Source organism: Phoca vitulina, unplaced genomic scaffold (assembly GCF_004348235.1).
Source record: "Phoca vitulina isolate PV1807 unplaced genomic scaffold, GSC_HSeal_1.0 scaffold3, whole genome shotgun sequence".
Taxonomy (NCBI): Eukaryota; Metazoa; Chordata; class Mammalia; order Carnivora; family Phocidae; genus Phoca; species Phoca vitulina.
Window position 1 is genome coordinate 88,043,092 of NW_022589706.1, and position 16,254 is coordinate 88,059,345.

Here is a 16,254-nt window from a genome sequence, read left to right on the forward strand (position 1 = left end):
AAATGAGTAAATGTGGAGTACAGAGATAAGATTAACCCAAAGGAGAAACTTGAGGTTTTGTGCTGCTGAGAATCTGGAACTTCAAAATTCCCTTTCTTGCATTCTTTCCTTCCTGTCTGGTGGCATCATAGCATCAGCATAGAAATCACATAATACAAGGCCCAGATGCTTCTCTAGCCTCAATGTCTCAGGCCCTCGGAATGGCTACTGGGGGATAAATAATTAATTGGTGGCGAGAGACCTCTTTCTGTGACTTCTCCCAAAAGTAGGGTATGTTTACTTGGGTAAGTTTAAAGAAGGAGTTTTGTGGCCTAAGCATGAATCGGAGGGCAGTGGAGCCAGGTTAAGAATGAGATAGAAGCCCACAACTGCAATCGGGCGAGGGGCTCTCTCCTTTTGGGAAGATTTTTATCACCATGGCCCTAACCTAGTAGGCACTTTGTGGATGCTTCTGTTCTTGTTTCCTGCCATAAGGAAATTTTGTTTTATTTTCTTTCCTACTCACCATTTCTAATTGCCAGCTTATATGCCTGTCATCCTAAAGTGCTTCATTTTCTCTCTCTCTTCATATGTTGACGTGTGTGTATATTAATCTTTCATCTTTTAGCAGACAGGGTCTCAAGATGGACTTGATAATTTTTTTTATGAATAGAAAGAGGAGAATGCATGTGTGTGAACTCAGTTGTCACTTTAAAGTCATCCTCTTGGGGGTGCCTGGGTGGCTCAGTTAAGCAACTCTTGATTTCTTGGGGTCCCGAGATCCAGCCCCGTGCCGGGCTCTGCACTGGGTATGGAGCCTGCTTAAGATTCTCTCTCTCCCTCTGTCCACCCCCTCCACACCCCACACCCCCGCTCTCTCAAGTCATCTTCTTAGCCCCCCCTAGAGGAAGTCCCTTCCTCATAGTTTGAATAATAGAGAATCTAGTTATTTTGTTTGGGGTGAAAGGGCGATCATGAAAATATTTAAAAAGCAAATAGGAGAGGAAGGTTAATTCTGAGAATTAAGACTTCTGTTAAAAAAAAAAAAAGACTGGTGATTACCCAACCTCATATTTACTAGATGTCTCTGAGTCATCTATATTTGTAACAGTAGTACTGACAAAAAGGAGCATTGTACACATAACACCACTTAATCACAAATCAATTAGCTAAACACTTCTTCCCACACAGCAGCAAATTGTTGCTTCAGACCATGCGGGAACAGGTTCTACAGATGAACTCTTGTTCTTTTGTTCCCTTTGCTAGGCAGGATCAAGTGGGTGGATGGTGCATAAAATCGTTGATGTTTACTTAGTTGTTATAGTCCCCCACCCCCCACCCCCCATTTTCCTACTTTATTTAAAGTAATACAAAAAGAAAAGCAGAACTGAAGAACATTGATCACTGAATGTGGTTTCGGGCACCAAGCAGTCTTCACTTTGTTTTTAAAAAATTTTTCATTGAAGTTAGGGCAGAGCAAAGAAGGCATCTGGAGGGGCCAGGATGTAATTGTGGCTTAATAGGTCCTGCTTGGGACCAGAGTTCCTGGAAGAAATTCAAACTGAGTGAAATGACTAAACTTTCCTGTGCTGAAGACTAAAGATTTCTGTGCTGAAAGCACTCTCCAGTGCTTTGAACTGACTGGGCAAATCAGGAACACACAACCCGAGAAAATGCATCAGTGGATGAGATTTGGAGTTTGGAGAAGATAGTTCATTTCCTCACATTTTTCCACCCCTCTCATGACATGCATTGAATAGCAGCTTTAAAAGGACAGTAAAAACAAAGATTTATCTGACTTTCCTGAGGTACTTATTATACTGGACAATGTTGGTTCTCAAATTCTTTCTTTAAAAAAAGCAGAATAATCTAGTCTCAGTCTATCCATCCTTTGCTGAACACCCATAATCTAAAGAAAAGTGGTCCACTCATAGCTCTGGTCTAGGTCCTTAAATCAGGCTAAGCTGAATAGGAGATGGCAGATGAGCCAGTTCTGGGACAACTGGGCTACGGGGAAATGTTTCTTTGCTGGGGGGTGGGGAGTGGAAGAGAGAGAGCATAAGCCCTTCCATTGGATGCTGGCCTGTCTGGATGTGACACTAGGAACCAAGTCATGTGTTTCGGGACCATTATTAGGTCTCTTAACCTGGAGTATAAAGTTTATACTCTAGAAAGGGCAAGCTAAAAAATGGGTAGAACCTGGCTCCTCCTTTATGTTGCTGGGTCACTGAAATAAACAACACTGTAGCTAACTCATCTATATCTTATTCTATTAAAAAAATGCATTTTCCTTATTATTTACAATGTTTGGAATTAAGTTTTCTGTTTCTTGCAGCCTAAAAAATTCCAAATTTGTGCATTGATGCTAGGAGATTTTTATAGTAGAGCTTTTTTTTTTTCCAAGTAATTATGTAGGCAGTGTACAACCCCAGGGATTACTCTGAGGCACCTTCTAAATGGGTAGGGAGCCTCAGCTTTTCTAACTGTAAAAGAAGAGAGCAACTCATTAATTTATTTGTTCAATTACAAATATTTATTAAGCAGCTGCTATGTTCCAGACACTGTTCTAAGAGCTGGTAATGTATCAGTGAACAAAAGACAAAAATCTCTGCCCTCAGTGGTGTATTTTTTACTGGAGGAGAGGATCGCTAAATAAAATGAAGAAAACAAGATGTTAAATAGTAAGTGCTAAGGAAAAAAAATCTGGGAAGGAGAATACATAGGGTCTAGTAGGGGAATTAAGTTCAAAGTCTTGGATGAGATGGTCAATGAAAGCTTTACTGAGAATGTTACTTAATTCTGTAAAGGAACAAATAAGAAAGCAAAGGAGATAGCCACTTGGATCTTGAGAAAGAGTATTCCAGGCACAGTAAATACCAAGTGTAAAGGCCCTGAGGTGGGAGCATTCCTAGCAAGTTTATAGAAGAGTGAGTGAGGAGGGTAGGGGGAATCCTTACCCAGTTTAACCTCATAGGTCACCTAAAGGACTTTGATTTTTACTCTGAGTGAGAAGGGAAATTATTGGATGGTTTTATGGAGAGAAGTGACATGTTTTGGCTTATATTTTAACAAGCTCATTCTAGCGGCTGCATTGAGAGTAAAGAGAAGAGAGACAAGAACAGAAGCTAAGAGACCAGTTAGGTGGATAGTCCAGTAGTTTAGAGATTATGATGGTGACCTGGCCTAGGGATGCAGCAGAAAGCATTTGTGAGAAGTGGTCATATTCTGGTTATAGTTTGGAGGTAAAAGTGACAGAACTTCAAATAGAGCAGAATTAGAAAAGACACTAGGATGTCTGGCCTGATCAAAGGAAGAACTGAGTTGGCAGCCATTACTTGAGATATGGAAAGGACCAAGGGGAGCAGGTTTTCGTACAGACTCTCAAGAGCTCAGTTCTGGACATTTCGGTTTGAGATCCCTGTTAGATATACACTGTGGATTTCAAATAGGCAGTTGGATCTCTATGTTTAGAATTTAGGGCAGTCATCCAGGGTGGACATATATACTGGAGAATCATTAATATAATCTAAAGCCATTGAAGTTGGATTAACTATCCCGGGAGCAAGTGAAGAAAAAAAAAGTTCCAAAATTAAAAGTCAAGTTGATGAAAAGAGAGCAGTTGGAGACTAGAAAGGGGCATCTGGAATGATAGGAAGAAAATCAGGCAAGTGTATTGTCTGAAAGACAAGAAAAAAATGTATTTCAAGACTGAGACAGTAAACAACTTGAGAGATCAAGTAAAATGAGGACTGAAAGTTGATCCTTGGAATTAACAGGGTGGTCACTGAAGACAGAAAAACTGATGAAGCAGTCAAGGCAACAGGAGTGGGTTTAAGAGCAATGGGAGGGGAGAAACTGCCAACAGCAATCACAGGCAGCCCTTTAAAGGAGTCTGTCTACAAAGCAAAGAAGCAGGCATTGGTGGGGATTGCTAGTAAGGAGGAAATGATTTATAATGATGGTAAGTGGGGAGAGTTGCTAGAGCGATATCTACGAGTGGGTGCTAGGGGATGGGTGTCAGCCTTTGGCAGGTGCATGAGCTTTTTGTCCCCAGCAACTGGAGAGAAGGCAGGGTGTGTAGAAAGAGATGCTGAGATTGCTTCATCTCTTGCAGTGAAATTGGAAGCAGGGTCCTCCTCTGCGGGAGGATGGGGAAGGACGGGTTAGAGGTAGAAGACAAGAAAGTCTGACCTAGTTGGTGGGAAGAGTGGGAGAAAATGGACTAGGGAAATAGGATTCCTGGGCAGCCCCAAGGATCTGTGAGGGGTGTGAACGGCCATGAATGTAAAGACCTGTCAGCAGATTGGGGGCTTGGCTTCAGCCACTTTCAGCAGCAGGAGTATGAGCATGGCCCACACAGATGGGTGGGTGTCACCATGTTGTGGGGTTCCAGGGGAGCAAGAAAGAAGCAAGGGAGTTCCTAAAGTTCAGACTACATTATGTGTTAGTATCTGAGTCAGGCCTTTTGGCCTTATGGTAAATTGCCACCCCTGAGCCCCAAAGCAGTTTCTAAACATCTAGTTACAGATAGAACACTGCTAGGATTTACATAAATAGTTCACAGTTCTCCTGCACGGCCTACGTAAACCTGGCAGTAAAAATTACCTGACGGTTCTTGGCCATTCAGGAGTTTGAGAATGGGATAATTCATTTTACACGAAAATAAGCAGCTGCTCTTCCTTTAATCCATCAAATAGTACCTTGGGAAAATTGTGTGCTTTGGGTTTTTGTGGATCCCAATTTTCTCATTTAAAATGAAGTCAAAATAATTCTGGGTACTTAAGCTGGAGAGACCTACCAGGAAGACAGCTGCCTAAGTAGTATGGTGTAGGGAGACTGGGACCCCTCCGTCCAAACCAAATGCCCGTGCCTCTGCTGAAGCCTGAGGTGCCAACAGAGGTGCTCCCCGACGTGAAGAAAGGGGCTAACCCCCGCTGTCTGCAGGAGACGCAGGAGTGGGGCATCTGGGGGTGGCGACAAGCAGGGCACTTGGTCTCCTCTAAAAGGCTTCAGCTTTTTTTCTGTTATCATGGGGGAACACAGGACCAGCGTGGCAAAATCTTACAATTTTTTTTTTTATTATTTGACAGAACGAGAGCACAAGTAGACAGATCAAGAGGGAGAGGGAGAAGCAGACTCTCCACCGAGATCATGACCTGAGCTGAAGGCAGCCGCTTAACCGAGTCACCCAGGCGCCCCAAAATCTTACAGTTTTTCAAATTAACCCAGAAATCATGACTTCTACATGGAATCTCCGATTCTCAAAGGTTGGCACCATTTTTTCCAAAAGCTATAAAAACATTTTTATGGGCAAACCAGAAAAATGTTGACTTGTGTTATAAAGCAGTAAAAGCCTTTAAAAATATAAAACCTTCTGGGGTAATATTAATAATTTCATCAATTTTTCCTACTAGAGTCTAGTGGAGAACATTTCGGCCTACTTTCAAGAATTGGTTTTGTTAGATGGAAAAGTAGGAATACTGTGGATGCCTCATGCTGTCTCAGCTGAGGTGGCTTATCATGGCTTATTGTTCAGACTGTGGATACATGGTCTAATATGCTGATGTTCATTTTAATCTTTTTATATATTCTCACTTCTTAAAATCTGACAAAAGATACCATGAAAACAGTGAAAGAACTGTAGCTATCAGAATTTTATTTAATGAAATCACTCAAGTGTTGGGCCATCTATGTTTACCCTTACATTATATAGGATCACTTTATTTATACAGGGATTCAGATTTTCAGTTACTTGAGAGTAAGATTCCTTGAGAGTTTTCCTAGAATATATTGACTTCATGTCATTTTGCCTGCTTTCGGCTAGATGACTATCTTATTCAGTATTTCTCCTCTTCCTGCTGAGACATTTGATATAAATATATCCTTAGGAATATCAGTAAACCTACAGAAAGAAAGCACCCCATAAACCAAGAGTGTTCTACTCCCTTGAGTAAGGAATAATAAGAACAATGGGAGTATTAATATCGATGATTATAACAGTTATAGCAGCTACCATTTAATATTATCTACCAAATATTACTCTAGGTACTTTGTACCCATCATCTCTACTCATCACAATACCCCTAGCAGATTGGTATGTTTGTTCTCATTTTACAAATACAAAAACTAACGTTCAGAGGGAAGACGCGACATGCTCAGTGTGTCAAAGACAATAGCGACGGAGCCAAACATTAAACCCAGGAGTGTCTAATTGCATCTTGAGGTTCCCATTTATGGTTTGGCCAACAGTTCAAAACTATTAACAGCTTCTCCCTTCCTGGCCTTCTTTGAGTTTAGAGATATAAAGATGAATACACAGTTGTCTCTTGAGACATTATACTCCAGTAGAGGAGACACAAAGATGTATTTTCAAAACTGCATGGCTGGCAAGAATTAGACTCAAACTACACAATATTGAGAGGATGAGCAAGCTTAGAGCAGGGTCCGGGAAAGTTTAATCAAGTGGATGATACTCTAAATTGGATTTTTAGGAATGAGTAAGAATATCCTAGGTGAGAAGCAGCATAAATAGATGTGTGATGTTTGCAGTAAATCAAAAGATGTTGTACTTCTGTACCTTCAAGTTGGGGAGTAGCAGGAGATGGGGTGCTTGCCTGTCTACTGAAGATAACATTGAAGTGTTATACCGTCAGATTTGGGTTAAAAAAGGAACGCCCTAACAGCCATTGAAGGATGGATTGGAGGACATATTTAGAAATTTTAGGACTCTTGTTTTTAACTACTTTGTTCTCAGAAAAATTTTCCTAGCAGAGTCTGTTATTTTGTGCATATAGTATTGTTACCAAGTGTATTCTTAAAAGGAAGCATAGTTCAAAAACTTCATCTTTCCATCAAAGGGAAACTGTTAGGAACTAATGAGACCAGAGCAGCACACACTGCTGTTGGCCCTGGCCAGCAACACGCATGCATGTAGTACCTCTTCTCAAGAAATAAAGATGGACACATTGTCAGCAGAAATCACAAATTTATTAACTCTTAAATATATCAATCAGTCATTTACCATTATGGCAAGAAATATATACAGTGTCCCATGGTAAACTGCAGTGTTTCAAAATTATAGAAGATAGTAATTGTGTAATTCAGTTGTGGTGGAGAGAACAAATCACAATTTCCTCACATCTTAGTGTGGAAGACAAACTTGATCTACGGTAATACTTCAACACCACATGCTAAGTTAAAAGTGTAAAAAAAAAAAAAAACCCACTCTATACCTATTAATTATTTTTAAAATACATGTATGCCACGTATAGCCGGTTCACAAAAAGGTAAAAGAAATCAAAAAGGGAAAAACGAGGCCATTACTTTTTCACAGATCTCATTGGCAGGTTAACATGGCTCAATACATTTACTGTATATATTTATTTTAAATATATATTTTTTAAATCGTGTAATTATCAGAAAAGCTTCAATCCATCTACCATACATCCACTAGCAACAATATCTAAGGTGATTAGTCATCAACACAGAAAGGTGAAATGAGAGAAAGAAGGAGGGTTGTTTAGATTTTTTGCTTCTGCTTTAAAAATAGGCTTCTGAAGATTGTGAATTACTATTGTTAAAATAATGCTGATGAAGATACCATGCACTATAAAGCATTTCGGGGAAGAGAAACAGCCTTACAGGAGCTGAATAAACAAAGGAGAAATGAGAAGCACAAAGAAAATCTGGGCATTTCCCTTTTCTTTTTAAACTGGAAAATCCTAACTCCTCACAGGGAGATAATGTTACTGACACAAGAGAGAAGCTAAGAGAGCACAAGCCACAGAGCTCAAGTTCTAAACACTTACGAGAATGGAAATCATTTGCAGGTCTCTCTGACTTTAGAAAACCAGCCAGTGGTGGTGGAGCAGGAGGGGCCCTTTGCACTAGGCAGAACTAAGCGCATGTGCACGAAACCCTGATCCACTACAACCTGGTATTCTCCTTGCCAGTCTGTGGGACACTAGGAACCTCACTGCTTTTACCCGAAATTTAAACAATTCTAATACCACTGACCTAGGATCCCTATGTCCAAAGTAGAGCCGAAGCAGAATTAGAAACCTTTACAATCTTGACATTTTTGTGGGTCCTGAAGATGATCAAAAGTGCTAGTTTAGTTACCTCTATTATGCAAATTTCACTTTCCTTTCTGTCTTGTAGTGTGTGAGAAAAGACAGAAGAGGATGGAGAAAAAGCGAACAGCAACGAGTAAGATCAAATGGAGAAAAGAGAGCACATATTTGAGAAAGGAACACAAAACTCAGTGAATTCACCGGAAGTGTGAATATATCTTAAAGTGATCACTCTTAAATTATGTGAATTTTTCCAGTTTACAGTTTGACCAAAAACAACATGACTTTAGAGGGCAGCAAACCAACTGATTCTTGCTTCCACATTCATGAGTGATTTTGGCCACATACCAACCTACTTTAATTGTTAGACAGCAATTTCAACCAGGATCACACCAGGAAATTGAAGGTATATATATATAATATATATATATATATATATATATATATATATATTATATATATATATTTTGTCTGTTTTGTTAAACAAGCCCAAACTGATTAACAGCAAAGAGTTTTAAAAATGTATGTTTCTCTTCCAAACTGTCATTCAGAGAATAATTTTGAAGTCTCTTATATCTTGGCATAAACAGAAACTTGATGAATAGGTTGTACTTGGAATATTGCGGAATTTTTTTTGTCTGACCTCCCCCTATTGTTTGCCAACAGTAATTGAATTTTGTATGGAACATCCCCATAGTTGAAGTGTAAACAATGTATAGGAAGGAATATATGACAAGATGGTGCATCACATATGCATTACATGTAGGACCTTCACAACTTCATGCACTCAGAAACATGCATGAAGAGGAGGAGAGGACAGCCCAGGTTACCATCCAGGTGCCTTGAGAACAAGAATGCAGAGGTGGCACTGTTGATATTTAGCTGAAAGAAAGGGGGGGGGAGTGAGAAATAAGTTATACTGTTTTACAAAATTGTTTTGCCAAAGATGTGACTAGGCTACAGTTCTAAATAGATCGAAAATACAGTTGTATAAAAGATCTTTGCTTGTGATCATTAAAAGATGAAATACACAATGTTAAACGGACAATATTAAAATAGGAAACTATTAATTATCGGCCAACTTGTCCACACAGAGCTAAGCTGAAAATAGAAACAGGAACCCAGGCTTCAATCACATCATTGAACTTAATTATGCATTGTAAGCATTCATGTTTACTAACAGATATAATTTTGTTGAAAGAGATGAAAATTTAAGTGCATTCTTAGCTTTTGTCATTATTCTTAGACTCCTTGGGAAGTTAAACCTAGAAGTCCATTTAATGAGGAATATAGCCTCAAAAGTAGGGAAAACATATTATTTAATTGGAGGTTTTTTAATCCAACAGCAGGGAGCACTATTTCTTAAAAGCTCTGACAAGGTACAGTGCTTTGAGTGGAGGAGATATTCACAACATTAGCACACATATCTGAATCCTAATCCAAGTTAAGAAACAAATCTTAAAAAACAACACAGGCGTGAATTTAATTACAGTCAACTTTCAATTATCCTCTGGAATTACCCACTATGTAAGTTTTAAATTTCAGCTTGACTTCCACTTGTGGCCTGTCCTCATGGTCAAATACCATTACACTCAGTGAGGCAAAGCAAATATTAATCTTAGCCAAGTGCGTGACACAAATTACTACCTCTAGAAAAACAGACACCAAAAAATCCTAGAGCTTGATTTGAATTAGGTCTGGATAATTGAGAGTCGTCTGAATGGACCCAGACTGGACTTCTGATGCAGGGACTCCAGGATATGCTAAAATGCCAAGATCCATATGCTGGAGGGAGGCTCTTCTCAGCACTTACTACCTTTAAAACAAGGGTTATGCTACAAAATGAGGCCAAACATTAGACTCAAGAGCTCATGCAAAAATGCTAAAAGTTTTTGAAGACCTTTTATATTTTCCATCGAATATAATGCAAAAGATAATATCCTTAAAGGGAAGAAAAACAGCCATGCAGCTTTTTAGTCATTAGCTCCATTCACAAAGTATCACGGAGCAGGATGTTACTTACAAGACCCATATGTGAATGGTTTTCAGGCCTTAGATGTTTTGCCACAAAGAGGTGCTTCCTGAGAAGTTTTCTTTCCCATTTGGAATACAGGATGGCCTATTAAGAGAAGCCCCATTTAAGCCACCTGGCATAAAATGAAGTTTTCTTAAATAGGCTCTATCCCATAAATACTTCAGGGAATTGTAGAAAATCCTAACCCTATAGTACTGTATGAATATAATCCCTTCCATATTTACTGGCAATTAGTGCTGTACCTCTTTGGGGTAAAAAAAAAACACAAACATGGGTGTCTTCATTATTATATTCCTTTTGTCATTCTCTTAATAGGCTGAAATTCATTCTAAAAATAATAGCTAGCTTTTTTTCCTTCATCTACTTTTTATAAATCCAACAGTGATATATAGTTATTAAGGCTATAGAGAAGGCCTTTGAAAACCACTGTGGTACATTGAACTAAGACATTTTGATAGATTCTCTGGAGTTGAATGGCTGTTTGTATAAATTTACTCCCCCATCCCACTCCCCCCACCAATATTACAGGTGATCCTGGTGAGAGAATTTGGAATGAGATCAGCAGTGGGCCAAACTTCTGAGTCTAAACTCCCCTTCTTGTTTTCAACTCATCCCTTCACTGAGCAACATTATTTCCCATTAATATTCCCCTTTACTCCAGTTGGAGCCAGCCTTCCTTACCCATACTCCTCTACCATATGAAACTAACATCCTGACATTGTTGCATCCTTCTGATATACCTTGACTCTCTTCCATTTGCTCCAGGTCTCCAAAGTCCACTTGAACTGTTGGACAAGGTCTTAAATGATATCTTCTACACAAGGTATACTTCCAAACCGTTATTAACAGTTTGCTTCACTGGTCATTCAGTCCATTCTACTCTGAAGTTATGAACCTCATAATTTTTCTTTGGTATCCGTGGTAACTTGCTTTCTAAGCTAGAATATAACTTTTACCTTGTATTTCATCTGGTACAAGTTAAGCACCTTGGGGATATACAATAAATATTCATCTAATTACTGACCGCAAGAGCAGACATAACATCGGAGGAAGACCCTGAGATACCTGCTACTTGTATTTTAAATGTTATGTTTATAAATTTCTTCTAATATCCATACCTTAGCCCAACAGATAATCTCTAAAGTTCCTGACATTATATTGGCCATTTTAGAAACTCTTCACCTTCCTCTGCCAATTGTGACAATGAAGCCACAAACAGTTTGCCTTGTTACATGATTTAACAAAAACAAACCCGCTTGCTAGGGTATCCTCCAGTTTCTACTGTGTGTGTTTCAACTCACAAACAGCTGGTCTGATCTTTCTAGAGTTACAATCTGTTTTTCCTTGAACATTCCCACCAGTGTAACCGCTAGCATTAAATAACATATATCATGTTATTAACAATGGAATAAGTAAAAAAACGCTGACCATGGGTATATTAAAAAAGAAGCTGACAGCCTGGAAATATTTACTTGATGGGTACTGTTGGTGACCCAGAGCGATGAAAATGAACATTCTGCCATTTTCCATCCCGGCGATGCCACACACGAGTCTCTTCTGACTGCATTGTCTTTGGCATCCCGCTGCCATCCATGTACTGTGTGAGCCTAATGTATGCTATGCAGGCGGCATCATCACCTACCAGGTGTACATGGGGGTTCAGGATAATTGTGTGGATTGGTTTATTGCTTTTGGACAAAGCTGAAAGAGAATAACATGAAAAACAGAGCTCAGTTTCTACATAAAGTAAACCAAAACCAATAGCTTCACCTGGGGCCAATGTATGGAATGCTATTCATTCATTCAACTACAAATTGTTTGCACTAATTGAGTCCCTGGCACTGTGCAAAGTATAAAGGAAAAGAGAGCAAAAGTAGATATGCATTATTTTCTGTGTTTCCCTTTATACAGAATTTACATGTCACTCTGGGAACTTTGGCGGGGGAAAAGCTGAAGAGATGTATTTATTTATAATGGTAAGTGGTTAGAAGCCATGATACAAATAGAGAGGGAGAAGGCCTGGCCCAGATGCAGGGAGCAGGTGACAGGATATCCTGTGGTCTTGTTCATTTTTGTTAGCTGGTGAAGTACATGGGACAAGGGAAATACATCAAGTATCAAATATGGAGATAACGGTTTCCAAACAACAACAAAAAAAACTGGCCATAGCATGAATTTGTTTCCCCATCTCATTCTGTGACTCCTTTACTTCATACAGTCCATTCCATGATAGTCCAGTGGTGGTCATCCAGTAAAAATCCAAAATTTGGTTATTGGTCATATAGCCTGGTTCTGATTCTCTAGTTCATTCTTGATTAAGCAGCCCTCCCTAGGCTCCATCCTTTGATGTTTTGACAATAGCTACACATTCTAATTATTCAATGACCAAGAGATGTGAAGATTTAGCGCAAATGATGATGTCATTCTTTTAGATCACTAAAACAGGCTGAACTGTTTTACCTGTTGTCTAAACCTGCTTCCTATTCTCAAAAAAGATCTGAGTAAATTACTCAGTTCCACAATCATATACAAAAGAATATCTCATTATGAAGAATATGTATTTATGGAAGTGATATAGAGTTTGTTTTGAAGTTAAATATTTAATGGGTTAATTATTCTTTTACTAGAGATGAGATGGTGTCAATGGAGAACCAACTGAAAGAAACATTATGAGAGAATGAGAAAATTTACTGAAGCTTTGTTAAGGCCAATTTACCACATAATTCTTTGTTTGCTTGCAAATGCTCAGTGAATATAAAAAAGGTAATTCATTAAACATAACTTAAAAATCCATGCCAAGGCAGACATTCTTGTTAATGCTTATAATTACTGGAAGTGAGCTTGATTATCCTAATCATTACTACACTTCTTAATTTACCAAGATCTCACTGAAAAAGGGTGAATTCACTCTAGGCATCACGCAAACAAAACACAATACCTAGTCTTTAGGTGTAAGGAAGAGGATAAAAGGAATTTCTGGGTTCCTTTTTTTTTTGATGACCTCAAGGATTTCTGCAGGAGTTTCTTTTGGGTGGCTGTTTCCTCTGAGACCACTAAAATTTTTTTTTTAAGTTTTTTTTTTTTTAAGATTTTATTTATTTATTTGACAGAGACACAGCGAGAGAGTGAACACAAGCAGGAAGAGTGGGAGAGGGAGAAGCAGGCTTCCCGCTAAGCAGGGAGCCCAATGCGGGGCTCGAACCCAGGACCCCGGGATCATGACCTGAGCCGAAGGCAGCTGCTTAACCGACTGAGCCACCCAGGCACCCCGACCACTAAAATTCTTTTAATGGCAACTGAAATATTTACCTGATCACTCATCTTCATGTACATTTTACTTTGAAAATGAGCACTAAATATGCTTGAAAGCACTCCTTTATGTCAAATATTCTGACATGCTATGGTGTCTTTTATTTTTTCATATATAAACTGATATTTATGAAAACTTACTTTTTTGGTGATTCATTTTACAGCTTATATCATACATTTACTGGGACCTATATGGGGTATATTACCTTTATCAACATTACCTTTTATAAGTCAGCTAGTTTTCAAAACAAAACTTTTATACTTGTCTTTTTTTTTAAATTTCAAAACCAAAATTTTATGATGCAAAATGCTGGACTAAGGTGAAAATTCTCATTGCAGAATAGAGCAAAGAAAACCGAAAATCTGGGAGAAATTCAAAGAGAAGTTGGAAAAGGCATGTTATTAAATTTAGAATAAATGTACCATTTTCAAAGTAGAATCGGTGAAAGTCCATCCCTTCCACTAAATTACCCAAAGCTTCAGGTTCAAAAGCAGTAAGGCCTGGGTCACAAATTTTTCTGTAGGGACAAAAAAACAAAACAAAACAAAACAACAAAACAAAAACATAATTAAAATAACCAACACATGAGTTAATGTATTTTGTTTTACACATATCCACTCTTGTTTATCAAACAGTGAAGTAGTCTCTTTAAAAAACACTAAAAATACAAAATTTCTTTCACAGGCCTTGGCAAGGTGGGTTGAGGAGCAGATGCTAAAAAAGCGTTTTTACAGAGAACTCTGATAGGGGCAAGAGCCCACAGCAAGTTCCAGCAGATGATAATCTATACTACTTTAGGAATCTCTTTTCTTAAATTTCTGCTTTTTTATATTTCCAAGGTGAATTTTCTAGTCTTTCTCCAGTTTTTCTCTTATTTTTTAAATGCTGTCCAAGTCCAATACACTCTCCAAGTCCTACAAAACCAACTTTGTCATTAAATAATTTGGAACAATTTCTGACACCTTCTACATTCATGTCCAATATCTATATTATTGATTTGAAGGCCTGTGTCACATCCTATACTTCCTGGAAAAGCTGTATTCAAAGTTTATCGAACTTTTAAAATAAAATTAATAAAATGTACAAATTAGTTTTCTTTTTAATCCTAGAAATGTAATTCAACAAAGAGATGCAACATTTTTAAACTTTCTTTGGAGAAATTTATTCAACAAAGAATTGTTAAACACCACCATGTGGCAGATATTTTTTGAAACAATTATAATGCAACATTTAAGACTGGAATAGAAATAAATACAAAGTGCTTGAAAACCAGATTACTTACATATGGGACAGGGAAGATTTAAGAGAAAAAATGTGAGCTGGGCTTTTAGGAGTAAGTAGGAGTTGTCCAAGTGTGTGGAAGGTGGTAGGAAGGAGGAGGGTAGCAATTACAATGAGATAGTAGTGTGAGAACATAGAGTGTGTTTGGGGAATGACGGTTAGTTGCTTGATCTGGTGAGCACTGAGTATGTATGTAAGTCCATGGAAACATAAAGGGGGAGACAGTTCCTTGGGCCTGTGGTGATAAAGGTAGGCTTCTCAGAGGAAGTGATAGAAGATCCTGGATTTGACGAATTAGTGGAAGTTTACAAAGTAGATAAAAGGATTTGGGACTATACCTAAAACATTCCCCATTTAGGAGGCATAGCATTTTAACTGTTCAACAGAAATACAAGTTTCAAAGGCCAACTCACTGTGGTTCTTCGCAGTAGTTCTTAGAATGTGGAATTGATTTTTTAAGGAACACTCTTAAAGTAGAAAATAAAAATTAAAAAACCAGTGATTATTCTTTGTGTGTGTGTGTGTGTGTATTTTTTTTTTTAAAGAGCCTTAAAGGCAGGGCTGGCAGGGGTAGTGGGGAGGCATTTTACATTTTGCCTTAGACTTGTTGGTGGGCAGGTACTTCCAAGCTCATATTCAGATATATATATAATCTCTTTCTAAGAGGCAAATGGGAGGAACAGTGTTCCTATGGTAACAGGAATTTATTCTGCCAGGGGCTATCACTTCCTCTATAAATATGACTTTTGGTTGTCAACATCGGTGAATCAAAATTTTTTACTACCTTATATTGGTACTAAAATCCTCTGAGAATCTCTGTACCATGATGGATCTCTTTACCTAACCATCAAAGAGTCAGTATATCTGAAAACCTGTTAGTCTGTTCGTTCTTTCTCTCTCCTATGTATATATGTATTTATCACCTGTCATAGGCTTTCGATTTATAAAGGATTCACAAAGCTGCCACTTGATGTGTGTGTGCGCACATGCTCTGAACGGGTGTTCTAAGGACTTCACTACTGTTTCCTACCATCCAAAAAGCTCCCAAATGGAAGGTCCTGTTGGAATATCCCTGGGCCTGAGAATGCAACACCAGGCCAGATTACAGGCCTCCATAGGCAAACTGATGTGATTCCAAGGAATTGCATTACTTTAAACTGTTGGAGAAAATAGGAAATACCCCAGTTTTGCCTGGCTACCACCACCACCAAAACACACTTTTTACTAAATCACAGTAGAATGCTATTACATATATATACATATATATATGTGTGTGTGTATATATATATATATATATATAATATGCTATTACCTATATATGTATTATTATGTATTATGCATTATTATGTATATATTATGTATGTATTTTCATGTTTGGAGAATCCTATAGGTCTAATAAAGTTATCAGAAAAGAATAAAAGAGCAGGTTCTATGGCACAGACTTCTCAACTGTTTAAAAGGGAACCCTTGTCTCTGAGTTTTCTTTCAAACTCCATATCGTACTATTTCAATATTTATTTTAAATGTTAAATAGTTGATACAAATACACATGTGTATGCATGTGTTTGCATCTATAT

At 38.2% G+C, this 16,254-nt stretch overlaps 1 protein-coding gene across 17 annotated transcripts in view; it reads right to left on the reverse strand.

The window, feature by feature from the left end:
• Positions 1 to 6,927: 6,927 nt before the first annotated feature.
• The window catches only part of CAMK2D (calcium/calmodulin dependent protein kinase II delta), a 323,991-nt gene continuing 314,664 nt past the window's right edge, over positions 6,928 to 16,254 (reverse strand). For 13 of the 17 annotated variants that reach the window (XM_032401065.1, XM_032401063.1, XM_032401064.1 and 10 more), the window contains 4 exons: positions 13,819 to 13,913; positions 11,559 to 11,787; positions 10,075 to 10,170; positions 6,928 to 8,933 (listed from right to left, as the gene is read on the reverse strand). In XM_032401065.1, coding sequence (XP_032256956.1) covers positions 10,104 to 10,170; positions 11,559 to 11,787; positions 13,819 to 13,913 — 391 coding nt within the window. In that variant the 3' untranslated portion in view covers positions 6,928 to 8,933; positions 10,075 to 10,103. Of the gene's footprint in view, positions 8,934 to 10,074; positions 10,171 to 11,554; positions 11,788 to 13,818; positions 13,914 to 16,254 lie in introns of those variants that run through there. The other 4 variants (XM_032401079.1, XM_032401074.1, XM_032401073.1 and 1 more) reach the window with 2 other exon arrangements.